At 33.5% G+C, this 27,612-nt stretch overlaps 1 protein-coding gene and 1 pseudogene across 4 annotated transcripts in view; one reads left to right on the top strand and one right to left on the bottom strand.

Annotated features, from left to right (window-relative positions):
- The window catches only part of PTBP3 (polypyrimidine tract binding protein 3), an 89,102-nt gene that overhangs the window by 7,314 nt on the left and 54,176 nt on the right, over positions 1 to 27,612 (top strand). For 2 of the 4 annotated variants that reach the window (XM_031450206.2, XM_031450205.2), the window contains one exon: positions 21,702 to 21,777. In XM_031450206.2, the coding sequence (XP_031306066.1) occupies positions 21,753 to 21,777 (25 nt within the window). In that variant the 5' untranslated portion in view covers positions 21,702 to 21,752. Of the gene's footprint in view, positions 1 to 21,701; positions 21,787 to 27,612 lie in introns of all 4 variants that reach the window. The other 2 variants (XM_010988595.3, XM_031450204.2) reach the window with 1 other exon arrangement.
- On the bottom strand, positions 1,770 to 2,459 carry LOC105096291 (hypoxanthine-guanine phosphoribosyltransferase-like; annotated as a pseudogene).

The raw sequence follows: 27,612 nt of genomic DNA, 5'->3' as shown, positions 1-27,612 counted from the left end.
ATAATTACCTTGTTCATGACTATTTTTTATTCATTGGCTTATTCTTTATTTTTATTTTCTTTCTCTCTTATTTGCCTTTTGATTTTAACTGAGCATTTTATATGATTCCATTTATCTCCTCTGGTAGCATATTACACTTCTTTAAAAAATGTTTTTACTGGTTGCCCTATACATTTTAGTGGTTGCAGTATACATTTAAAACTCATTTAAATCCACCTTCAGGTAACACTATACTGCTCCATGCATAATGCAGGTACCTTATAACAGAGCATTCCTAATTTCTCCTTCCTGTCCTGTGTGACACTGTTATCCTTCATTTCACTTAACTACATGAAATTTACTGTTATTACTTTAAATACACAGTTATCTTTTAGATCAGTTAAGCAGTATAAAATATTTTACCTTCATTTATTCCTTCTCCTTTTCCTTATGTAGATCTCAGTTTCTGATCTATTTTCTTCTCCCCAAATTACTTCTTTTAACATTCTTTCTTTTAATAAATGATGCTAGCAGGAAGAAAGTAGAGTGGAGTATTTAAAGTGTTAATGGAGAGGGGAAAACCCAGCAACCTAGAATTTCACATGAAAAATATCTAAAGTAAAGGAAAAATAAATACTTCCTCAAACAAAAACCGAGGGAATGTATTGTCAGTAGACCTGCCCTGCAAGGCATGGTCTTAGATGTGTGGTTTGGTGTCTGTCAATGATTATGGAAAACTCTTGGTCATTCATTGCTTTCAAATGTTTCTTCTGCTTTATTCTCTTTTTTTCTTTTCTTTCTTTCCAATTCTTTTTTCTCTTTGCATTTCAGTTTGGGAAGTTTCTATTGAAGTGTCTTTTCTCAGCCATATCAAGTCTGGTGATGAGAGTTTGTATAAGATTAGTGTTACTGCTTCCTTAAATGTTTGATAGCATTTATCAGTGTAGCTATTTGGGGGTGCATTTTCTTTATGGGAAAGTTTTTAATTATTAATTCAGTTTAAAAAATAGATATTGTGCTATTTAGATTTTTTTTTCTTACCTGCATCCCACAAATTTTGATATGTTGGGTTTTAATTTTCACTCAATTCTAACGGTTTTCACTTTTCCTGTGATTTCTCCTTTATCCATGATTATTTATAAGTGATTATTTAATTTCTAAGTATTTCGGGGTTTTCTTTTTTTTTCTTTTAAAGAGATAGCCTTTATTTTAAGGATTTTTACATTAAAGAATTGAAAAATTGGTAGTATTTTTGGAATTTACTGATCTGCATTTCAAAGGAACTGCTGACAAAGATACATCAGAAATAATCCGAACAAGTGGAAAAATACATTAATATTACTGACAGCTACTAAACTAATTCCAGGCCATTTGGTTTATCCAACATAAATGTACCTCTAAGTGCTGTCACTGGTATGAAACTGGCCTCTTCTTTTCTAAACACTCAGTGGTATAATTAACAATACTCAAACATTTCTATTCTTTTCTGAATATATAAAATTTAAGTACCAGTTAAAAAACTAATATATTCTTCTCTTTAAATGTTTCTTACAGATACAATTTCAATATTTTCATTCAGTAGTGGTGTGGTTTAAGAGATTTTTCATTCATGCGTCAAACAACAATCCACCCAAAGGGAACTGATAGTCTATAGGCTCATAGTGCAAATAAAGAGTTCGAGAATGCAGCAACTGACATTTCTAAAATACAAAACAGATAAAATTCTTAGGAGATGCATGCAAGAAGTTCTCCTAAGCAGCTGGCCACAGAAGTAGAATATCTGATCACTTTACTGGTGATTTCAGTGGGACTCCAGATGTTTATAAACTTGAACTCTCATCTTAGGCTTTGTATTTGGCTTTTCCAGTTTCACTAATGACACAAACATGATTCACATCCCTGAAGTATTCATTATAGTGAAGGACATACCCTACGACAAACTTGTCTGAAATTTCAAATCCAACAAAGTCTGGTCTGTATCCAACATTTTGAGGGGTCCTTTTCACTAGCAGACTTGACCATCTTTGTATTTTACTGCTGACCAAGGACAGCAAGGTTTGCATTGTTTTGCCAGTGTCAATTATATCTTCAAAAATCAAGACATTCTTTCCAGTTAAAGTTGAGAGATCGTCTCCACCAATTACTCTTACATCACCTGTTGACTGGTCATTGCAGTTGCTCTTCAGTCTGATAAAATCTACAGCATAGGAACGGATCTCTCACTGTTTCTTTTCAGTGCTTTAATGTAATCCAACAGGTCAGCAAAGAATTTGTAGCTCTCCTTGAGGACAGAGAGGGCCACTGCGTGATAGCCTCCCATGTCCTTCATCACATCTCGAGCAAGCCATTGTCCATAATTAGTCCATGAGGAATAAACACCTTTTCCAGATCCTCAGCATAATGATTACATACACAAAATAAATCTAGATCATAACTGCTTCGTCATCACTAATCATGATGCTGGGTCTGCTGGTCGCCATAATGGAGCCAGCTAGCGCGGGCTGAGTGCAGTCTGGGGAGAAGGAAGCCTGTGGCGGGCTGAGCAGAAGGCAGAGGTGCAGCGTATCTTGGGGTTTTCAAACGCAAATCTTGGGATGTCTTTCTGTTACTTTTTTTTTTTTTAATACTACTGTGATCAGAGAACATGCTTTATACCATTTCAGTTCTTTTACATTTCCTGAGATTTGTTTTAATGTCAAACTTATAGTCTGTCTTTACACTTGAAAAAAATGTATAGTTTACTTTTGTTGGATGTGGTGCTTTAAAAATGTCAATAGGACAAACTTGTTGAAGTTTCAGGTCTTCACTAACCTTTTTATTCCGTTAATTACCGAAAGAGGAGAGGAGTATTAGAATTTCCATCTGCAATTGCAGATGTTATTTCTTTTTGTAGTTGTCAGTTTTTGCTTTATGTGTTTTAAAGCTGAACTATTAGATGCATTCATATTTTGGAATATTATATTTTCTTGATGAATTTCCGTTTTAAAAAAGAAATTTGTAATATACATCTTTATGTAGTTATAGTGTCTGTTCCGATATCTGCTTTTAATGCAATCATCCTAGTCATTCCAGTTTTCTTATGATTAGTGTTTGTGTATATCTTTTTCCTGTTCCTTTTCTTTTAAAGCTGTCTGTGTTTTAGATAAAGGATGGATGAGACAAAGAGATAACAGATAGCAAGATGGTAGATTTAAATCTACTTGAAGAATTAGGTTCCAAAACACTGGCTTCAAGTGGAACCTCCATTTCCTCTATTGAACCTTGAGATGATTCCAACCTGTGAGAGACTTTGAGCCAGAAGACCTAATTTAAGCCATGCCCAGATTCCTGACTGTCAGAAATTGAATTAAAAAGTACTTTTTTTTTTTTTTAGCTGCTAGATTTTGGGATAATTTGTTATGCTTTTATACATAACTAATACAATTCCCTAAATCAAAGTAGTGAATAAATATTGAAAAAATGAATAATTAAATAGCTTACTGATGTCCAAGTAGGATTATGTAGTTGCAGATACTTTTTGGTTATAGATCGTTATGCATATATGACTTTTTTATATTACCACATTCTCTCTCTAATAGCTTACCATAGTTTGTATATGCTGTGATTTTCCTTTTTAAAGGTTTTATTTTTTCTTAGTATACTAACATGAATTTCATTGATTTTTTTTAACTTTATTTTACTACAAACTTACAGAAAGGTTAAAGAATACTACAAAAAATTCATACAATCATTACTCAGGTGGTTCACATTTGCCCCATTTGTTTTATCATTCATTTATATTCTTTCTTTCTCTCCCTTGATTACATATATGTATGTTACTTTCTGTAGATATACATATATCTCTCTACATTTTTTTTTTCTCCTTCTGAACCATCAGTTGGTTACCATGACTGTCAGCCAGGCTTCTCCATTATATTAAGTTACTGATTTTCCCTTTGTATCCAATAATTTCTCAAGGGGATTCTTTGAAACTTCATTGATACATTATTTTACTTTATTCTTTAATTCCTAAATACTTCAGAGTGTATTGCCTAAAAACAAAGACATTTCACATTAAGTTAGCATAATTATCAAAATCTGGAAGTCAATCTGAAGTATTTCCTCAGTCTTTTTGATTCATGACATTGACATTTTTAAAGAAAACAAACATATTATTGTGAAGGGTGTCCCTTTGAATGTATCCGATCCTTTATAACTAGATTTAGGTTATGTATTTTTGCAGGAATATCACAGAAGTTTTGTTATATTCTCTGTGTTTTGTATCAGAAGACAAAGGATGTTGATTTGTCCTATTATAATGTTAACTTTGATCACTTGGTTAAGGCTGTGTTTGCCAGGTTTTCTACTGTAAATTTACTGTTTTTCTCTTTGTAACTAATAAGTATTTTGTGGAATGATACTTTGAAGCCATGCTAATATTATTTTAACTCCCAAACTTCACCTACTAGTTTTAGCATCCGTTTGATGGTTCTTGCCTGAATTGGTTATTATAATGATAGTTGCAAAGTGGTGATTTTCTGATTCTATTTTTGGAGTCAAGATTTCACTAGCCTCTTAAAATGAAATGAGTAACTCTCATTCTTTGGCTGTTTTGTAGAACAACTTTTTTCTTAAAAGTTTGTTTGATCTCACCTGTAAAGTCATCTGGGCCTGGGTTGGAGTGGAGCATAGGGATATCTTTGTCTATTATTTTACTATCTTTAATTCTATGGTCAATTCAGGTTCTCTGTTTTCTCTCACACTAATTTCGGGTTTGGGGCTTGTTCTGTTGCTCTTTTTCTAATTTTTTTGGATTAGATGATTAACTCACTTATTTTTAAATGTGCTGTTTCCTGATAAATGTATTTACAACTGTAAGTGTATCTTGAGTACTAAAGCTGGGTCCCACAAATTTGAACTTGTGTTTTCATTTTCATCATATCTAAGTATTTTTACATATTCTTTATGATTTTTTAAAAATTTCCTTTTTAACTCCAGGATTATTTAGTGGTTTTAAAAACTTAGTTTCTGAGTGCACACTTAGCATACACAAGGTCCTGGGTTCAATCCCCAGTCTCCTCTGAAAATAAAACAAACAAACAAACCAATAAATAAGTAAAACCTAATCAACCCCCCCCAAAAAATAAAAATAAAAATTTAGTTTCCAGACATTAGCTACTCTTTTTTATTGTTTCTAATTTTATTGTAGAGAGTATAGTATGTTCAGTATATTCCTTTGGATAGTACTGAGACTTCTTTTATGAACTAGTAAGGAAGTTGTCAGAGTGGCTCAAGGGGTAAACAGGGCTCACTGCCGTCTGTTTTTATACATCCTGAAAACTAAAATGGTTTTTATACTTCTAAATGGTTGGGAAAAACCCAAAGATTAATATTTTGTAACAAATGGAAAATAGATGAGATTCAAATCTTAGTGTCCATAGATAAAGTTTTATTTATTGGAACATAGCCATGCTTATTCATTTTCACATTGTCTGTGATGGCTTTTGTGAGTTGTGACAGAGACTGTATTGCCCACAAACCCAAAAGTGCTTTACTGTTTGGCCCTTTATATATAAAGTTTGCCAACCTGATACAGTGTCTGTATCTGTTCTTGTGTTTATTCTTAGCTGAATGTCTGGTTCTGCATTCATTAGTGTGATTAGCTTAAGTTATTGATTGTATTGTTTGTTTTTTCTGATCATATTTTGTAAGTTTAGTCTGTCAGTTTCTAAGAAAAATGTATTAAAATTTCTATTCAACTATGGATTTATCTTTTTCCTTACATTTCATCACAGTGATCATGGTTCAGAATTTTAGTTTTGGATTTTAAAAGATATACTTTCTCATTTTCTCTAGACTTCAGCATTTTTTTTTTGACAATAAACTTCACAAGATACTTGATCATTTTTATTTTTTGTATCTCTTGCATCATGTCTTAACTTTGTTTTTCAATTGATTTGAGTTCTTTTTTTCCAAAAAGTTTATAATATGTATCTTTCTGTGGCAAATCTCGGGAGGCTTTGTATTTCTGAGAATATCTGTAGGCAGGAACAGAATTTTAAAATCTTTCTTCCAACTTGTTCCTTCACTGAGACTTCTGGGTCCTCTCAACTACAGCCTGTAGCCACTCATCTCCAGTCTGTAGCCACTCATCTCCATCCTCCACCCCTCATCCCCCCCACCATATACCAGTTCAGATAGGCTTTCAATTTTCTCAAGGTTTTTCTCGTTATTTTGGTTCCTGAAATCCACACTTCCCTCCAGCTTCTACAGTTTCTCCATTGTTGATTTTGGAGATGAGAGTTAACAATTCATGCCAGTTTCAAGGCTTTAAACCAAACTATTTATTACTTAGTACAGGAAGTACAAAGGGTAATGGTAGTTTCAGGGTTCAGACCAATTCATGCTAGTTTCAGGCTTTAGACCCGCCTATTTATTGCCTGGTATGATGAGTACAAAGGACCATCACCTAGATAGGTTATTGTGAAATTTTAGAATTCCATGGATGAAGAGATGATTCAGAAAACTTCTAGGGCGGGAAAAAAACAAATCAACTTCAAAGAAATGACTTCAGACTGCCATCTTACCAGTCATACTGTGTGCTAGATGAAAATAGGACAGTGTTTTTAAATTTCTTAGGAAACGTAATTTTTAACCCAGATTGTCAAATAATTAATAATGAGGGTAGAGTTCTGAGGATAGAATTTTCAGACATGCATGTATCCAGAAAGTTTACGTTGGTGTTTACCATCATTTAGGTAGTTAATTAAGGATGTACTCCAGCAAATGATAATGTAAACTAAGGACAAGGAAAACAGAAGTTTAAGAAAAAGTTGAGCCAACCAAGAAGAAAGTAAAAGGAAGACTTAGGTTAATAGCTTTTCAGAAGTCCTAGAAAACAGTCATTCTAGACTGAAGCAGGAGAAAGAAGGGTTTTAGGAGGGTCTTGGGAAGAAAAATGGGGACTAGATAGAATGAATGGTATCATGAAGAGTCCGGGAAAAATGTGAGGTATAATAACGGATGATAGTGTGAAGAAAATTGAGATAGTTAAAAATGTCATGGAAAGGAAGAATGAATGAATGAATGAATGAATGGGTAAATGTATAACTGAACAAAATTAGAATGTGACATGATATTAAGGATTTGATAGAATATGAAAGAATCCATTTGATTTTGATTCTAGAAACAGTCTTTTCAAGCGGTTCTAAGGTTGTGATGTTAGACACAGTAAGAAGTGAAGTGTGCCAGGATTATGTTTCCATGAACAGTATTTACATAGTAATAAAAATGTAAATGATGTTTATTGATTTTCAATTTTGAGTCAACCTTTGGACCAAACACAGATACACAAAGCCCAGAATGCTGTTGTTGCAGAGCAGACAGTAACAACTATAGGAATAAAAAAGCAGAAATGAAGCTGGCAGAGGAAGGGAGAGAAGGGGAGAACAGGTTATTAACCCCAAAAGCTTTCCTTCAAAATGGAGAAACAAGAGATAATGTCAAATTTACAAAATAAGCAATAAACATACAAGTACAGTATTTAAAGTTCAAGGATATGTATATAAGAATTAAAATTAATATCATATATTTCAAACATTGAAAGGATAGGAAAAGGAGGAATTACAAGAGATAAATTCTTAAGTTTTCATCTTAGAGGTGGGTCAGTTTATTTTTAAAGTTGATAACCCCAAAATAGTAGTATAAGCATATTATCTAGGGTTATGGCCACAACTGTTAGGAAATAACTGTTTAATGATTGGGTTTGGGGTCAGGAGATTTGTTTTTATCATATAATCTCCTTTGTAATATTTGTTACAGCACATGTATTTGATAAAAATAAAAACTACATTCATAAATAAAATTTAACTGAAGTAATTCAACAAAAAATAAATTTTTTGACTATGTGTAGAGAACTCTCATTTACAGTGTTACCTCCCTTGTTTTCTCCCCAGAAGTGACAATTTTATTAGTTTTTTTACCCACTTAGTATGTTTTTAATCCAAATATAGGCAACTATACATATATTTCTCTTTTTCTTATACAAAAGACAGCATATTTATATGTACTGTTCTACACTTTGATTTTTTTCACCAAAACATAGGGAATCTTCCCAACGTTACCCCATTCTAATTTTTTAACAGCTTTAAAATATTTTATTTTGTGTTTATAGAAGTTATTTATTGGGTCCTTTGTTGCTGGACTTTTATATTATTCCAGTATTGTGCTCTAATAAACAGTCCTCGTGAATACTCTTGCACATATGTCATTTCATGTGTATGCAGGTATATCTGTGAATTAAGTTCAGGCATGGGATTGGCATATCAGAGGTTAAGTGTGTCTTTAGGAAATAGTACCAGATTTACCTCCATTGGGGTAGTACTATTTTGTACAACTCAGTTCTTGCCAAGATTGTGTTGTTGAACTTTTGGATTTTTGCCAGTCTTATTGGTGAGAAATGTTATCTAAATTTAGTTGCATTTCTTTTATAAGTGAAGTAGAATATATTTTTATATCTTTTTATTCCCTTTGGGATGTTGGTTCTTGTCCTTTATTTGTCTATTGGCTTAACCTTTTTCTTCTCAACTTCTAGAAGCTCTTTATAAATTAGGGGAGTAAATTCTTTGTCTATAAAGAGCTATAACTATTTTCCCCAGTGTGTCATTCGACTTGCTTATGAGACTTTCTGCCATGTGGAGGCTTTTGATTGTTGGATAATTAAATTTATTTCTAGTAGTAGTTGTTGTCATTGTCCTCATAGTAATATAACTCAGGATTTTAAGTCACAGACAGGCTCTCCCCATTCAAGGGTTATAAAGGCGTTCGCTTGTGTTTTCTTATAATACTTGTATGATTATTTTTCACATTTAGGTCTTGATTCATTTGTACTTTACCTTTGTGTGTGATGTGAAGTATAGAGTCAACTTTATCTTTTTCCTGATGACTACCTAGGTGTCCAAATACTGCTTAATATAAAGTCCGTTTTCTCTACTGTAAGTTGATGATACACTTTGGTACTGTAGCTGTTGCTGCTGTATCATGACCGTGGGTATAAGGCCCTGGTTATTCTAATTGTCAGTTAACCTGAGATAGAATGATAGGCAGAGGGGGAGGAAAACTTCCTTTTAAAAAATAATAAGTACTAAGTCCTTCATGCGTATTTTTGCATTAATCCTCATAACATTATGAGGAAGATGTTTATATTCTCCCCATTTCAGTTTTGGAAACTGAGGTGCAAAGAGACAAAATAGCTAATCCATCACACAGTAAGTAGTGGAGCCAGGATTTAAATCCCGGAGGGTGACCCCATAGCCTGTACAGTTGAACACATTTAACCCTATGATGCTGTATCCTGCCCCTGATCCCATGGAGGCTGCACAGAGCCCCTGCAGATCGATTGCTAATGTAGCAACAGCAGTGGTTGTGGATAGAACCTTAACAAAAGAAGTATGTCTGGATTTTAGCTGTAACAGCTGAAAGAAAAATTAAGACTTGCTTGGCCAATTGGGCTTGGCAAGTGGGCAGAAAGTAGTTAATGTAGCAGGCTGCAGACTGCTATCCTTGGAAAGGCTGCTTGGAAGGTTGGCCCTTAGCTGGTAAACAGTTCCCTGTATTGGTATTACCTGTCCTTAAATGATAGGAGTGGCTCATTGTACCTAGACTGTTTATGTAAATGATAAGGTTTATCCTTCTTTCTGGGAGTTTGAAATTTTGGTACCCACTAGGCAGAGGATGTCTGTATGACCAGCCTCCAGTAAAAATCCTGGGCAATGAGTCTCTAATGACCTTCTCTGGGAGACAACATTCTGTATATGTTGTTGCAATTCATTGCTGGAAGAATTGTGTCCATTGTGGCTTCACTTTGAAGAGAACTTTTGGAAGTTTGCACCTGGTTTCCTGCAGATTTTGGCCCCATACACCTCAATCTTTTGCTGATTTTGCTTTGTATCCTTCCACTGTAATGCATCTTAGATGTGAACACAAGTATATGCCAAGTCATGTAAGTCCTTCTAGAGAATTATTGAACCTGGGAGTGGTCTTGATATTAATTCTAGACACCGACAGTTTCAGTGTTAAGCACTAATATTCCATTAGTTATAATCTTGAGGGAAAAAGACTTGAAAGAGGCTCGTAACTTAAAATGTAGAAAGGAAAAAGATAGAACTAGTATTTTTTATGAATGAGATACAAGTAATTTTTGAACCAACACTGGTAACCATAATATTGCTCAGTCCTTAGAATTTTGTGAGGATTTGATATTTCATTGATTCGAAGGCACACATTTTTTATATTAGCATTTCCAACATCAGGGTGCATCTTAATGTTGATAGTGTATTATAATTTAATTGACAGCACTTTTTCTTTCTAGATGTTAGATGAAATGATGGGGTCTTACAACTGAAGACTTCTTAGATTACAGGAAATATATATGATAAAGTGCATTAGAATAGAACTGGCACATGAGCGGTCAGTATTAGCTATCCTTGTACTTTATTTTGTTCTTGTAAAGGATTGCACATACATATCTTCACATACAGTTCTAATATAAAATAATGTCTAGATGTGGATCAAAGGATTGGCATAATATATTGAGAGGAGGTTATTCATTAGGCTGAAGAGCAACTGGTATGAGGGGTGAAAAATAAATCAGGGCTGGATTTTAATTGTACCACCTACCACCTCTTAACCTCTGTCAGTTAGTGTAATCTCACCAATTCTTTGAGGGATAGTCATACCTACTTTGTGGATTGTGAGAATTGAGAGAGTATGTATAGTATAAACTTTAAAATGTCTATGAACTGACAATAAGACAGTATTTTACATTTAGGCCTATTTGGGATAACCAGGGCATCTTTGACTTCTTTCTTTTCTCCCACTCCATGTTGAATTTATTAGCAAATCTTTTTAAGTATATTCAAAATTCAGCCCCTCTGCCCCATACCACACTCCTCTGGCTCCTTTGCTGGATTATCACTGTGGCATCCTGCAGTCTCTGCTTCCTCCCCTGACTTATTTCAGACTGTCCTCAACACTCCTTTAAAGAGTGGATCAGATCACGTCGCTCCTCTGTTCACAACTCTTTGCCCTTCATTTTACTCAGTAAAATTTTTTAGAATGTCCTTCAAGGCCCCACATGCTAACACACTGTCCTAGTCTCTTCAGTTTTCTTCTCTCCTTGCTCGCTCTCCTTCAGTCACAGTTGTCCTTCTCACTGTTTTCTAGAACATGCAAGGCATTCTATCTCAGTTTCCATGGCCTACAACATTCTTCCCTCAGGTATATACATATCTTACTCCGTACCTCCGTAAGACTTTGCTTAAACATCACTTTCTCTTAAATCTTCAAGGAAAGATTTAAAATCACAGTTCTCTTCACCCCTAGCTGCTCTTTATCCTACTTTTTAAAAACTACTATGATTTTAAGACATACTACACAATTTTCTTTCTTTGATTATTATGTATTTCCTTCTGCACGATTGTAAACTCCATAAGGGCAGGGATTTTTGTTCACTGGAATTTTCCTTAGTGCTTAAAGAGCTAGCACGTTGTTTGGTGCTCAGTAAATATTTGTTAGATTTATTGAATGAATGAATATTATTGCCAAGACACTTACATCTATTGAATTCAGTATGTATGATCTATGCCTATAAGGTAGGAACTAAATAAATATTCAGATGAATGGCATTTTAACCAGATGCCATGAATTAGAAGGCATTTGGAGGAATAATTTGCTAGTCATTAAAGAAGTGTTAGTATTTTATTGTTAAGATGTCATGGAAAATGAAGACAATCAAAAACTGTGTCATAACAGGGAATTTTAAACATTGCCACCACTGTATATTTGAAGAATTTACCCCATCTTTATCACTTTTGTATTCTTATCCTGAAATCTCAACAATGGCAGCCTTGGAAAGGAAAATGTCACAAATGAACAATTTGCCAGCTATTCTTTTTTGGGGTAACTGTTCTTTAGGAAATATTTTTAAGCATAATCACACTCATTTAGTAGATGAGAATATTGATGGGGCCACAGTGTTGATGGGGATATGATCTCCAAGTCATTTGTAAGGCTTTGGGGTTTAGATGTGTTAAGAGCAACAGGAGCTATGAAATTGTAGATGTTAATAAAAAGCTAAACGTTAAAAAAAACTTCAAGTTATCTTGTACTGCCTTACAATTAATCTAAAACCCTCACTGAATATTCAGTTTATTTCCTTGCCTTTATAGTTATTACTCATTTTTTAAGCAAAAAAACTTGAACACAGATTCCATTCCATTATATTAGGTTCTTTGGAAGAGGATATAAAGGTGAGTAATAAGCAAGTGTGTCTAATATGATGAGACTATGTAATATCACTTTTATTTCTGTTTATGGAAAAACATAGTAACAGAGCAGGATTAATATGAATTTTCTGTTCTGAAAAATGTTTACAAAGGGTCACAAGACCATTTCCTAGAAATTTTATAGAAAGGACTACCTTAGCTTCAAGGTAGGACTTGAATATTAATTTCAGTATTTAAGATTCTTTATTTAAAAAAATAGTTCTAGTATTATGAAAGATTGTGAAGTGTTTTTTTTTTTTAATTTTTTGATAGTTTCTTTTTTATGGTCAGAGTATCTTAATAGTCTAAAACAAATGATATCTTACTCTTGAATTTCATGTGCATTTTAGGTATGATCTGAAGTTTAACCATGAGTTAATGGTTTATTTTCAGAATCTTCCTTATCTGTTACTTTATTGGCTATTTCTCAGTTCTGTGGATTGCCTTTTATCATATTGTAATCTCACTTTAATTCTAAGTAAAACCACTTCCCATCAAATTTGATAATAAAACACTTTATTTGTGCTGCTTAATTACAGTATTCCTTTGCTTTGTTGGCCCTGTATATTTAATTATTCTTCATCAGGAGAGAGCTTCAGTAATTGATACTCAAGGCAATGAAGCTGATTGGTGTGTGGGCTTAGAGAGCTAACAAGCCCATAGGACAGATGCTGCACTTATGTAAATTTACTGTGTGTTTCTTAGGAGACTGTTGATTGAGTGCTGTTGGTGCCACTACCTGCCTCCCACTCCCGTGATGTCTTCATTATTTGGATTGTTAAAGTCTTTTTGTGTAATGTTAATATGTTTACCTGTGGTACAGTCTTTTTCCTTTCCCTTTTAAGCAATTTCTTCCTGTTGATCATCTGCAGTCACTCACCCAAATAAGCTTTCCATCATTTATTAAAATATCTTCATTCTGCTTATCTTCCATCTGTCTCTTAAACTATAATCTCTTATCAAAGCAGTCAGACCTTACGAGAGTGAGAAGGAGTAAAATGTGCCACCCCAAAGTATGTCACTTTGGCATGTTGATTGTTTTGAATTAAAGTTACTTAAAAACAGCTAGGGCAAGTACACTCTGACCCTCCTTTGTCCCCCTGAAAGCAGGAAATAAATCTCCCTCTGAAAGTATCCTTATACCAGGAAGGTAGAAGGCATCTTTATCGCCAGAGATAGGGAATTTAAGGCAGAGAAGGCTGATTAAACAAACTTTGTTACTTGTTTATTAATTTGCTACCCCAAATCCTAGCCCCCTTGTTTTGTCAAATCTTCACGAATAATTGTTTCTTTGTCTAAAAGATATAAAAGTTGTATGCTTTGGTCACTTCTTGGAGCCTCATATTTTTATGAGTTCCTGTACATATGAAATTAAATATGTTTTTCTCCTATTAATCTGTCTCATGTCAGTTTATTAGACCAGCCAAAGAACCTAGAAGGGAAGAAGGGAAAAGTTTTCCTCCCATACAAGACATATACTCAGTTTTACCTAGGTCTGCATTCCTCTTACTTAACTATAATGGAAAATTGCTTTTCAGACATTTAAGATATAAATATTAAACATGATTTTCAATACTTTTTGTTTTTCGCTCTAGTAATCTGTAATTATAGGCAGCAATGTATTTTTAGGAGAAAGAATTTATGTCTAGGAAAGAAAAGTTTTGTTTTCTTAAAAGATGGGAATCTTTAAAGTAATACAGAACTAATTGTGCTTTTCTCACCTTTTACAAGCTTACCAAAAAATACGACTTTTGGGATTTGAGCTTTATAACATTAAAAAACCTTTTTTTCTGTAATTTGAAAATGAATTCCTGGGGGAGAAAGCTTGGCCAGTTAATTTTGATTATCAGAATTTTTTTTTAATGACTGTGTTTTCAAATATAAGCTCCTTTTGCTCTTTGTTTTTTGTTTATCTAATCCGAAAATTATTAGGGTCAAGAAGTTACTAGTTTTTTAAAGTATCATAATTATTTGAGATATGTGTTGTTCTATATAACGAATGGTAAATCCCATTTCAGATGTAAAACAGAATTTTCAGATACGAAACTTCAGGATCAAATATTTTAATTTTTTTATTGTATGTATTAAGTTAATAAAACTAAAAATAGCCACTCTAGCATTTCGCTTGATACTATAGGACTCACTTTATTTATGCATGATTTTAGGCATGTTCTTTTTGAAAGCTCTTCCTGTTACTTTTGAAAGATCTAGTAGAATTATCAAACTTGAATGGTTTTATTTTGAAGACTGTAATTTCACCATTTCCTTATTATGATAGTTTATACTTTGTGTCTATACATTGACTGACAGTTAAGATGTTGCATTAATTTTTTTAATATGCCACATAAATTTAATTTTCCCAGTTTTTCAGTACATGAATTTTGATCACATTTTTGGACTAAATTTTTCTTTTACAGTTAAAAGTCCAAATGGTAATTTGGAGATGAAGCATAAAGTTTCAAAAAGTGTTAAATGAATATTTCCTTTTTTTTTTTAAGTTATATTTGCTCTGTTGATTCATCGTTTATCCATGAGAGGAGTTAGGTCCCCATAATTTGTTAGAATAACTTAGAGAACTCACTGAAAGCTTTTGTACTCATGATTACTGGTTATTATAGGGAAAGGATATAGATTTAAATCAGGCAAGTGGAAGAAACATAGGTCAGAAGTCTGGAGAAGTATCAAACACAGAGCTTCCTTGTCCTCTCCCCATGGTGTCAGGACACATTAGTTTCCCAACATCGATGTATAACAGTACTCATGAAATACTGTCAGACAGGGAAGCTCCCTGTGCTTTGGTGATTACATTTTATTGAGGGGCTCCTTAATCCTTTAGGTAAGCGCAATTGGTTGCTCTTGAGGCTGATCTTAGAATGTAGTCTACAGCCCCTCTAGGTTGACCAGGAGTCCCTACCCTGACACATTGTTGATTTTTTTTGGTGGTACCAACCCTGACTGTAAAGCTATGTGGTGACTCAAAGCCACTGGGTTAAAAAGAAGACTCTTCTTTCAGGCATGACGTTCCAGGGGTTTACAGATTACTTCCCAGAAGAAGGCAAAAGCCAGACCTCTCTTTGAACAAGGTTAAATTCCTTACTACACAAATGGTGAGCCATATTCTGAGTAATATTAAAATGGGGCAACCATAGATTGATTCTAACAATATTTGAAAGACCTCTATAAAGTAAAAATACTTCTTAGTAGTCACTTGTAGTGTAGTAGTAACTTGAAGTTACTCTACATTGTTAAGTAGAAACTTGAGATTTCTGGCTGTTTTACTTTCATTCAAAAAGAAAAAATTGTCTGTTTTACTTCTGAATATTTATTCTGTGAATAGAATACAAATACAGAAAATGCTATATTTTAAATTAATGCAGCATAATTTTTGATATCGGTAAATTGCAAGTAATCCAATATTTAATAGTAGGGGAATATTAAGTATGCCATTATAGAATTTTTAAAATTCATTAAAAATAATTATGATGGAGACTATGTAACAATGTGGCAAAAGCTTATCAGTTAGAAGGATTACAGAGAAAAGCATAGATTCATATTATAACTTTGTACAGTGCATATTAAGGTAAAATTGAAATATCAAAATGAAAAGTGATAATAGCTATTTAACATCTACATATTTTTTCTGAGATAATTGGATAAGTATTCAAAGATGTTTAAATAAGGATGATTATAGTGAAAAATTTGACCTCCTTTCTCTCTAAACAAATATCATCAGTGTACTGCAAGAAAAATCCTAATGCCCAGACAAATACATGCTTTATTTCTCATTCTCAAAGGTTAATCATAAATGAGACTTTATTAAATCTCCTGTCTGTTCCTCTACATTTTGATTTTATCACATTCCAGTCTTGTATCAATTCATCTGAAAGAAAGAACTTTTCTTTTTGTTAGTATTAGGAGTTTGAATTTCTTTTTAAAACTTTAGGAAGTTTCCTTTATTGAAAGAATATCTTTCACCTTTGGGAGATTGCTGTTCAATACTAATTACACTGCATACATTTAACTATTGGCATATATAGCTTTTGAAAAAGATTGAGTGATAAATCATTAGTGTGTGTTTGTCACTGTTTAATGAGACCTGTGTATTAGAAATATTAATCCTCAGAACAACCCATGAGGATGGGTACCATTATGACCCTCATTTTGCAGATTAACAAACTGAGCCTTAGAGAAGTTAAATAATACTTAGTATCACACAAAGGTAGGTTTGTGAAGCCTTTTCAAACCTAGATCTGGTCTACTCTAGAAGACTACATTTTAAACCACTTTACTATTATGCTTCTGTGTCCACCTGTTTATAATAGCTCTCAATTAGCTACACATTAAAGCTTTGGAAATACACAGGTGCCTAAGCCTCAGTCTAGACCTACTGGTTAAGAACCTCTGGAATGGGACATGGTATATAGTATTTATTTTAAACTTGGATATGTGATTTTAATGCATAGCCAGGGCAAAGAGCCATTGTTTTGTACCTGGCACAATGCTGTAGGGCATGTAATCAAGTGTCAGGCACAATAATAGACCTCAAAACAGCTGAGAAAAAACTTTGTGCATATATATATATATATATATATATATGACAAAATGGGTGATATTGATAGTTATACGTATAGGAAGGATATATTATGTGAGGTGTACTAAAATCCTAGAGTCTTGTACATTTTAATGTTGAATGACAATCAAAATTAAGTTCAACCTCTTCACTTTGGGGTTGAAAAATTTTCCAGGTTGTGGTACTGTTTACCTGTGACCATTAGGTAGTACTGGATATGTCATGAAGGGACAGTGTTTGAGGTGGGAGAGTAACATAAAAAGAGGCAGGAATAAAGATTACTTATTTGAGGAAAATTCCAAGACAGGAGTGTTATTGTGACTAAGGTCCAGATTAGAAAGAGCTTTTAATCACCATCACAATACATTTAGACTCAATTCAGTAAGTACAAGGAATAATTTCACTTTAATGGTTGATTGGAGATTTATTTGTTAGGAAACTAGGTAACAGAGTTTATCATGAATAAATCATTTCTCTCCCCAAACTGAAACTGAAATGGCATGTGTGCATTTTTGGACTCTTAGCTGGCAAGCCTTGTCTGGGGCAGACCTTCTCTAGATGTCTTTTAGGTAATCTCATGTACCTCAAAGTAAGTTCTTTCCTGAAAATTGATTCTTTGTAGCTTTTTGATATTGAAATTTTAGAGTAAGAATTGATTCCTCTCAGCACACAACTTCTTTGGAAGATAGAAAGATGTTTTGCACTTCTGGCCCTCTTATGCTTCTCTTTGAAATGTTTGACTTGTGGCGCTGTTTCTTGTTTTTTCACCAGTCTGTCTTTTAACTCCCTTGGTAGAATTCTGATTTGCCTCTCCCTTGAGCTGTTGTATCCCTTTGTCTTTTATTTAGGAGAGACTATTACATTTTCTTAAATTTTTTTTTTCATTTTACACAGAACCATTTGCTCATAATGTAAAGTTGTATAATTGTTCTGTCGTACGCTGTCTTTTGATTCTTTCCTTTTTCCTTGTATATAGATTCCCATAAGGAACTCATGTTCTTTGAATGTTGCTTGTTTTTGAAGGACGCCTTCTGGACCACCATTGTGTAGAAGGATAGTGTGAGGGATGAGCTCTGAGAATGTGGTAGTTGGCAGCTTGACCAATTTTTTCTTATCCATGCGTGAGGTACACATGTGATGGGAATGACTGTTCTAGGTTAGCAAGAAATCTCTCAAGTCAGTAGGAAGCCTCTGGCTCAGAATGTTGTTATTTCATTGCAGTTTGTTTTTGTTTTACTTTTGAAAAAATTGGAGATTCTCAGAAAGTTGTAAAGGTACTCAGAGAGCTGTGTACCCTTCAGTTACCCCCGGTGGTTACCGCTTACATACTTATAGTACGCTTTCAAAACAAGAATATTGACATTGATACAGTGCCTGTGTGTAGTTCTATTTTATCTTATTTATTGCATGTGTAGATTCATGTAACTTTCACCACAGTCAAGATACAGAACTAATCCATCACCACAAAGAGCTCCCTTATGTTACCTTTTACAGTCATACTCACTACCTTCCCCCAACATCTCTGCCTTCTGGCAATGACTAGTCTGTTTTCTATCTCTGTAATTTTGTCATTTTAAGAAAGTTATGTAAATGAAATCATAGAACATGTGAGTTTTTGTTTTGGACATCTGATCTTTTGAGATTGCTGTGTATGTTTAGTTGTGTAAGAAACCACCAAACTTTTCAGAGTGGCTATACCATTTTCCTTTCCTATCAGCAATGTATGAGAAGTCCAGTTTTTGTCACATCTGCACCTTCATTTGATATTGTCACCATTTTAAATTTTAACTGTTTTGATAATGACTGTGGTGATATCATTGTCTTGATTTTTATTTGAAGTAATCTCTTTGTGGTTTTGATTTGCATTTCCTTAATGACTAATGCTGTGCTTCTTTTCATGTGCTTATTGACTGTATATTTTCTTGGAGAAATGTCTGTTTAAGTCTTTTGCATATTTTTAATTGGTTGTCTTTTTGTTATTGAGTTATGAGAGATTACGCTATTTATTCTTTTTTCTTTTGTCACTTGTGCTTTTGGTGTCAAGAAACCACTTCCTAACCCAGAGCCATGAAGATTAACTCCTGTATTTCCTTTTAAGAGTTTCATAGTTTTACACTTAGGTATACACCCTTCTTGAGTCAAATTTTGCGTATGATATAAGGAAGGGGTCCAACATTCATCTTCTGTATGTAGATATATAGTTTAGATTTATGATTTAATTTTGACTACTTTTTGAACTCTAAATAAATGCAATAATATAGTAAGTGTTCTTCTGTGATTGGTTATGTTTGTGAGATTTTTATATATTGTGTGGAGCAGTAGTTCATTCTCATTGCTATAAAACGTTGACTGCATTTACAGAAGTTCTTCCCCCATTCTATAGTTGATGATATTTGCTTGTTTCTAGTTTGGTTAGTAGAAATAGTGCCGTTGAGAACATTCTCACATGTATAGGTGCACATAACAAGCAATCTCTTGAGTGTACGCATAGGAGTAGAATAAAAGTATATTTATATATTCAGCTTTAGTTTATTGGGTCAGTTGCACCCATTTACATTCCCACTAGCAACATGTGAGTTCTGTCACTTCACATTCTTATCAACACTTGATATTGTCAGTCTTTTTATATTAATATTTTAGTATTCCATTGTGGTTTTAACTTGCATATCCCTGATGACCATTGAGGTTAAGCATCTTTTCGTGTTTATTGGATATGGTATTAGTCATTTAGATATGGCTTGGAAAAACATTTCTTTTACACTTACAAAGTTGGTGGCTGTTGTGGAGCTATATGTGTTCTTACTCTGAGAATCAGGCTGAAAGTAACAGCCCCTATTTTTCTGCTTGGATTTTGTGTATGTCATGTCCATATGTATTACATAGGCCAAAGCATATCACAAAACTGTGCTCAAAGTCAGTGGGTCAAGGAAGTGTCCTCTCTCAGAGGCACTGAAAGTCACATGGCCATAGTTGGGAATGAGTAGTTCTTTCACAGGAAAAGGAGAGGGCACAAATACTCTGGAACAGTAATAAAGTATACCACTTTACTTGTGAGGTGTCTGTTCAACTCTCTTGTCCTTTCCTGTTATCTTGACTTAGAGATTCCCAGTGCAGCCCCTGCCTCACCAGCCTAGTTTTTTTTTTTTCTTAGTAAGTTCTGGATATAGTCTTTCTTGGTTGTATGTATTACAGATATTTTCTCCCACTCTATGACTTGCCATTTTAATTTCCTGTTGATGTCTTTTGATAATAAAAATTTTTAATTACTTTTTTTTGTTATCTTCTACAGTCTTTATTGTTTTTCCTTTTACATTTCATTCTGCAGTCCACCTACAATTAATGTTTAGTTGACATTTTAAACTACTCCTGAAAGTCTGAAATAGAGCTAAAGTGATTTCTAAGTGGTTTCCAGGATTAGGTTAATTCAGTTTACATAATAGAAGCATATTGATACTAAACTCACATATGTATAGAATATATATCTATTAGTAATGCATACTTGAAACCAAATTCCTCATATATAAAAACACATTGAGCACATTTAAAGTTTTACTATGTTTAAAACTGCAGTAACTTACCTTTCCATATCCGCTAGTGGTCAGCTGCAAAGTCTATCTTTGGCTGCCAATATCTTTATTTCAAATATTATCAATATTTCAGTTATTATCAAAATCTTTGCTTTTAGTGAAGTCATAATGTTGGTCTTCCTGGAATTTGAGATTTTCAGTTTTATTTCATCTTATATGCTCACTTAATTCCTTCCTCTTGTTCCAAGCTGTCTCTATAACCTTATAGTGAAAAAACCAAAGGGAATAATTTCAAGATGGCTAATAAAGGAATTGTTTAAATAATTATTCTTACTATTCAAACACGTAGTTGGTTTGACTTTCTTCAGCAGAGGCTGAAGTTGTTCCCTACAGAAGTGGTTCTTAGACTTAAACATTAAATATCTGTCAAAGCACTATTGCTATTATAACATTTACAGGATAGTTTGGGGATTAGGTTTTATCCTTTAATTAGACTGAAATATTTATTCTTAAAGATGGATCAAGCTAAACAAACTATCATTTGAAATAGGTTGGTTTTAAATTTATACTTGGTGTTTATTGTCCTTCCTAGATGTAAACTTTTTAATCTTGGTAATAGACCTTATGGTTACAATGAAAAGACTTGTCTGATTTGTCTTCTAGCATTGACAATTCAGCTTTGGAATTGATCAAAACTATTACCTGAAAAAAAGAGTAAATTACTTAGATAGTAGTTGTTAAGAAAAAGTACACATTAAAAATCATTTTGAAGATTAATGGGTGAAAAATCACTTAAAAGGATTTGGCCAACGTAGAAATAAATTGCATCTTTGTGTTAAAAAAAAATACGTATGTATGGAAAAGTTGGGGAGTGCCGCACAAATTATTTGCATGCAAATACTTTAAAAAATATTACAAAAACTTAACATACTTAATATACCAAATATACTTAATATATACTTAAAAATATACTATGAAAACAATGTCAGGATGTAAACCTAAGTATGGTTTTTGGTACTTCAAACATAACATCTCAGAGGATTGGGTATGAAATATTAAAAAGGATTGTGGGATTATGCCCCCAATTATGGAATGACAGTTCTGTTTGGTTTTTTTTTATAACAATCATGTGGATATGCAATAATTTTTCTTTACTGTTAAGTTGACTTCCAACCTTTAGATTTTGTGATTCTTGAGGACTTCCCCATAAATGGCTTGATATTCAGATGAAGTAATACTATTAGCTTTTAATAGTTTCAGAAGTAAATATGGACCATTATCCAAGACTTGTCTTATTAACAGAATATTGCTCTTGCTTTTCAGCGGGGATCTGATGAGCTTCTTTCTTCTGGCATCATTAACGGACCCTTTACCATGAACAATTCCACTTCTTCTACAGGTGTGTATGGTGAGTTTTCATTTTTTCGAAATATAAAATGTTTTCTTTCCCTGGGTTTCAAAACAATTCTTTCACAATGTTTTAATTTTGCTTATCTTATAAACATATGTTGAAGTGTTACTGTTTGTAACAAGACATAAAATTTGTTGCAGTGAAGTTTATGTAGATGAAATTACTAGTTACAGCTCTCTTAAATTTTAAGGATTAATTTGAATCTAATTCTGTAATTCTTTTTTTGATTAACATTCTTTGCTACATAGTTATGATAAAATTATCAATAAATTGGTGATTTGGAACTATTGGTTAAAAGAGCTAGGTTAAAAAACTTGTGATGAATGCTGATGGATTTAGAATAAAAGTATTAGAACTGTAAGATCACATTTTAAAAAACTGAAACATAATTCACATCCCTTAAGGTAGCACATGATTTTAAAATTAAATGTTCTTGAAGTTTGAGGACTGTAAAATGAAAAGGAGGAGTGCAGTACTAGAGTAGATAGCTACCAGTTAAGAGGTTATTGTTGTACAGAAAACCCTAGAAAGGGAGGGTAATTTATACTAGAGCAGTAGCAGTTGTGATGGAGAGAACTAGAGAACTTACAGATGGTGACATTAATAGTAATTGGTGATTAACTGAATGTTTGAATAAGGGGATCCATTGACGATTTACAAGTTTTAGACTTGGATAATTGGATAGCTGAATGGTGGTGCCTTCATTTATATTGGTAAATACAGGAAGAATATAACTGGACAACATGGCAAGTTCAGATTTTTATGTATTGAGTTTGAGGTTCCTCTAGAACATCCAAATGGAATTGTCAGGTAGGCAGTAGGTTCTTCTGGTCTCAACATTGTAAGAGAAATTTGGAAGACAGTTGACAACTAAAGCCATGAGAGCCGGGAGTCTCAGAAAAGGTGAGATGTTTTTGGAGTTGTAGGGAGTTAGGGAAAGATTGGATCTCATTTTCCAGACCCTGAGTTACATGGTGTTTGGGAGAGTGAACAACCTTTATGTGAGGACCTTATAAGAGAAGTGGAGTAGGTTCAGTTAAGACAAAAGATGAAAAGAAAATTCAGTGAAGAGATTAAGAATTACGGGAATTGGTCAACCATGGTATATTGCTCTAGAAGACTAAATGGAAGGATTTTGTGGGCAGGGCGTCAGTAGGGGGTTTGTTCGTATGGAAGTTTGAACAGAGTGATACAGGCATGAGACTAAGGGGCTTTCTCATACTTGAGCTGACATTAGTGTCACCCGGAGGGCTTGTTAAAGCACAGTTGCTGAGTCCATCCTCAAAATTTCTAATTTGGTAGATTTGGGGTGGGCCCTGGGAATTCGCATTTCCACAAGTTCCCAGGTAACAGTGATGCTGCCGTTTGAGGAACCACACTCGAAGAGAACTACTGGATGAAGGAAATGCTAGAATCTGAAGTTCCTGAACCTGATTAACCTCTTAATCTGGTAGGCTTTTAATAACATTTCTGCCCTTACTTAACCCTAGAGTTATAGTACATCTAGGGTGAGGCCCGTGTATGCCTGTTCTTATTTTAAAACCTGAGGTCAGTTTGTTTGGTCATGTTTACAAACTACTGGGATGGATGATCAGAAACACTGACATTCTAGCTGACTGATTACTTAGGAAAAGAGAGTATGAGTTGTGAGCTTAGCTGGCAGCAGCAGTCTGTTGTATTTTGTTATGTTCTGGATTTCTTTTTGTATCTCACTCCATTGTAAATTCAGCATTTCTTTTCCTGAAGTACATCCTCTTTAGTAACTATTTCAGCAAAGCTCTATAAATGATAGCCTCTCAAACTGACTAAAAATATCTATTTTGATATTGCTATTGAATGGTAGTTAGCTGTTTAAAATTCTAGGTTGACAGTTATTTTCTCATAACTCTATGGAGATATTATTTTATTATTCTTTTGGCATCTTTTGTTGAGAAGTCTTGTCAGTCTAGGTAATTATTTTGTAGATAAGTATTAGTTCTCTGTAGTTGTTTTAACGTTTTTCTCTTTAATTTTGTTCTGCGGTTTCACTAGCTCTGTCTAGGTATGAATCACTGGTTCTCAACCCTGGATGCTCACTAAAATAGTGTGGGAAGCATTGAAGAAAATACAGATACATTGACTTACTCCACACCAATTCCAAAATTTCTGGTGGGGGAGCGCAGTTTAAGGTCTATTTTTAATTTGTTTTTAAAGCTTTTTAGGTAATAACATGTAACGTGCAGCCAAGGTTGAGGACCATTGCTGGAGCTTACTTTCATTTATCCTGTTTGGGAGTGACCCAACTCTCCGCAGAATTACCTCCTTCTGGAACTTCAGTTAGATGTGTATAGGACCACCTCATTTAGTTCTGCATTTGTTTTAACCTCTTACGTTTATTGTCATCTCCTCCTTAAGGTCCTATCTTTTCAGTAATTTCCATGAAGTGACTTTCTGTTCCACTTATTATCTATTCAGCTTTGTCTAATGTGCTGTTTAATTCTTCTATGGGTATTTGATTTCAGGATATATATTTTTCTTTTTTTTATGTTCTATTTGATTTATTTTTAAAGACTATCTGGTTTGTTATTTTCAAAAAAAACAGTATGCTGTTCTGTTCTTATGGTTTCTATTGCTTTTTCCCCCTAATTTTTAAAATTATTTAAAACAAAATTTTTACAGTCTCAGATTTTACAATTATGGATTTCTTGGGAGTGCTAATATTTCTGTTTTTTCTATCTACTGATATTTGCTGATAGTATATTATTTTTCCTTGATTCATAATTTTTGGTTGTGAGATAATATATTGCTTAATTATTTTTTCTTCTGTGAGAATCTTCAGGGTAGTTTTGTGTTTACTTTGCTAGTGTATCACCAGCCCCTAACATGTTCTAATATATATGTTAATTTATTGCTTTGGGGATTCCTACCAGAAAGGAGAAAATTTAAAAATCCAGACATTTATATTTCCCTATTCAAATCCCTGAACAGATAGACTTTCTTCCTTTCTTTTTTTTTAATTGGGTTATAGTCAGTTTACAATGTTGTGTCCATTTCTGGTGTACAGCACAATTTTTCAGTCATACATGAATATACATATATTCATTTTCATATTCTTTTTCACTATGAGCTATTATAAGATCTTGAATATATTTCCTTGTGCTATACAGTATAAACTTGTTTAAGATAGACTTTCTTGTTAAATACTTCTGGTAGATGAAAAAATCCTAAATTTAGTTTGATCCTGCTGAGGGACTTGCCTGTTGATACCTGGAAATTTCACTGTTTATTTTTTAGGTCATTTATACATTAAAAATACTTCTGTAATGTTTGATTCAAAATTTGCAATTCTCTAAAAGCTTCAAAAATGGAAGAATTTGGTACTCCATTCCTTGACTGCTTTGAATGAAGACTTCTAACTGATTTTGAACAATTAAAGAAAGTTTTCAGGACTCATTTACAAAGGAGTTTAATCCCTTTGTAAGATACTTAAGTAATTCTTCAAAGACACAAGCAATTTTAAACATCACATTGATAGTGGGTAGCTAAAAAAAAGCCATGGATAGTCTTGTACTGAAGGATCTTTTTTGTATTCAGTACAATCTTCACAAAATTTTCATAGTTCAATTAATCTAAATGTAGATTTTAAAATATTTGTAAAATTTGACAACTATACTTTCTAATTTTATCCATAAACTATTACTTCTTTGGTAATAGGAGTTATATGTGCACCAAACCAATTGCAAATACGTCTACTCCATAGGACTATCAGAACAGTGTTTTTACCTTGACATTTTGCCGCACCAAAATTTATATTTGTATTATTACCCCCCAAAAGTTTTATCAGGCAAACTGAGGCATGTGGTCATTTTGCTTCGGTATTCTTAAGTATTAGTTATTAATATTCCTTTAAAAATGTCTTTTAGCTTATCATGGATGTATCTTCTTCCATGTGAACTTTAAATTATTTTCTCTAGTTCTAAAACAAAGAGTTCTTCATTCTCCATTCTTTCCCCACAAAATCTTAGGGGTTCTAATTAGAATTATATTAAATTTATATGTTAATATGAAATGCTGATCTTTTTGTGGTGGTGTTTTTCCATCTGGGAACATGACATGTGAGTCAATGTTTTTAGGTCTTATTTTATGTCCTTTGGTAATTATGAAAATATTTCATACTTTTCTAAATAAGTTACATACTTTCCTCCTAAATTTAATCTTAAAAATCATGGCAGAAACTGTTTATTGTATACCCCATTACTTTCTATTTTCTTCAGCAACAGAGCCCTAGTTTTTATCTAGACATGTTGCCCCTAGATTAAATAACTGCTTTTCCAGTCTTCCTTATAGCTAGATGTAGCCATGTGATTAAGTGCTGTCTAATGACATATAAGTGGAAGTGTTACTTCTGGGACATCTCTACATGTGTACACTGTTTTTCCTCTTATTATGCTGCCTGTAGAAATTCTAGTTTTCGTCTGTGAGAAAAGTGCTCCATAAATCTGCCCTTAAATTGCTGAATATTAAGCCGCATGTTCCTTACAGAGGTTGTGTACCAGCTCTAGCATAAAGGCTATTCTAAACCCACCCTAACTTTTTTCCAGAAAGAAGTCTGGCACTTTAAAGGGATAAAATAAATCCTAGTGCTCACACTGTTAAACATTCAGTCAGAAATTTTCAGACATGGAAAGAACCAGAAAATTGTGGACTCATAACCAGGAGAAAAATCAACCAGCAGAAACAGACCTAGAAAATGATAGATGATGAAACTAGCAGATTTGGACTTTGGAACTGTTATTAAAAGTATGTGAAAGGATTTAAAGGAAAATATCAGCATAACAAGGGGAAAATGAGGAATTAAAAAAATCAAATGGAACTTCTAGAGATAAAAATAATATCTAAAAAACATGGTATGACTGTAACAGCATTAATATTCTACAGAAGAAATGATCAGTGAATTTAAAGACAGCAATAGAAACTAAAGCACATAGACCCTGTCCCCCACCCCAAAAAATGAAAAAGAAATGAACAGAGTCTTAGTAACCTGTAGAATAAAATCAGGTGGTCTAAACATATGTGTAATTGAAGTCCCAGAAGAAAAAGATAGGGTGGAGAGACAAATATATCTGAGGAAATAATGACTGAAAATATTCCAAATATAGTGGAAACTGTAAACCCACATATCCAGGAGCTTCACTGAACCACAGGCAGGGTAAACACAATGAAAACCACACCAAGACTCATTGTAATCAAATTGCTGGAAACCAAGAATGCAGACAAATCTTAAAAGTAGCCAGAGGAAAAAAGTCACATTTTATTCAGAGAAACAAAGATAAGAGTAATGAGAGATTTCTTGCGTAAAATGGTGCAAACCAGGAGACGGTGGAGCAATGTCTTAAAAGTACCAAAAATAAATACAATCAAACTGGAATTCTATATCCAGTTTAAATATTTTTCAAAAATAAAGCCACCTTTGAGGCACACAAGAGCTGAGTACATTTGTTAGTAACAGACTTAGATTTTACAAAATGGGAAAGAAAATTCCTCAGACTTGAGGAAAATGATAGGGTGGAAACTGGATCTACACAAAGTGGTAAATGTGTGGATATGTGACTTTTCTTCCTTATTTTTTTGGCTAATTTAAAGGATAATTGGGGGATTCTGGGAACATGGTAGAGTAAGGAGCACCAGGAGTCTGTCTTTCTACCTAGACAACAATTGCACAGGCAGAATCTGTCTATAGGTAATCTGAAATTCTGGAGTCTATTGAAGGCTTGGAAGTTCCAGGGGAAGACTTGGAAAGTAAATTGTGGGTAATTTTGTTCAATTTCAGCTCCTAGTACAGTA

The sequence above is a fragment of the Camelus dromedarius genome, chromosome 10 (genome assembly GCF_036321535.1).
Source record: "Camelus dromedarius isolate mCamDro1 chromosome 10, mCamDro1.pat, whole genome shotgun sequence".
Lineage (NCBI taxonomy): Eukaryota > Metazoa > Chordata > Mammalia > Artiodactyla > Camelidae > Camelus > Camelus dromedarius.
This window is presented reverse-complemented; position numbering and strand designations above follow the sequence as displayed.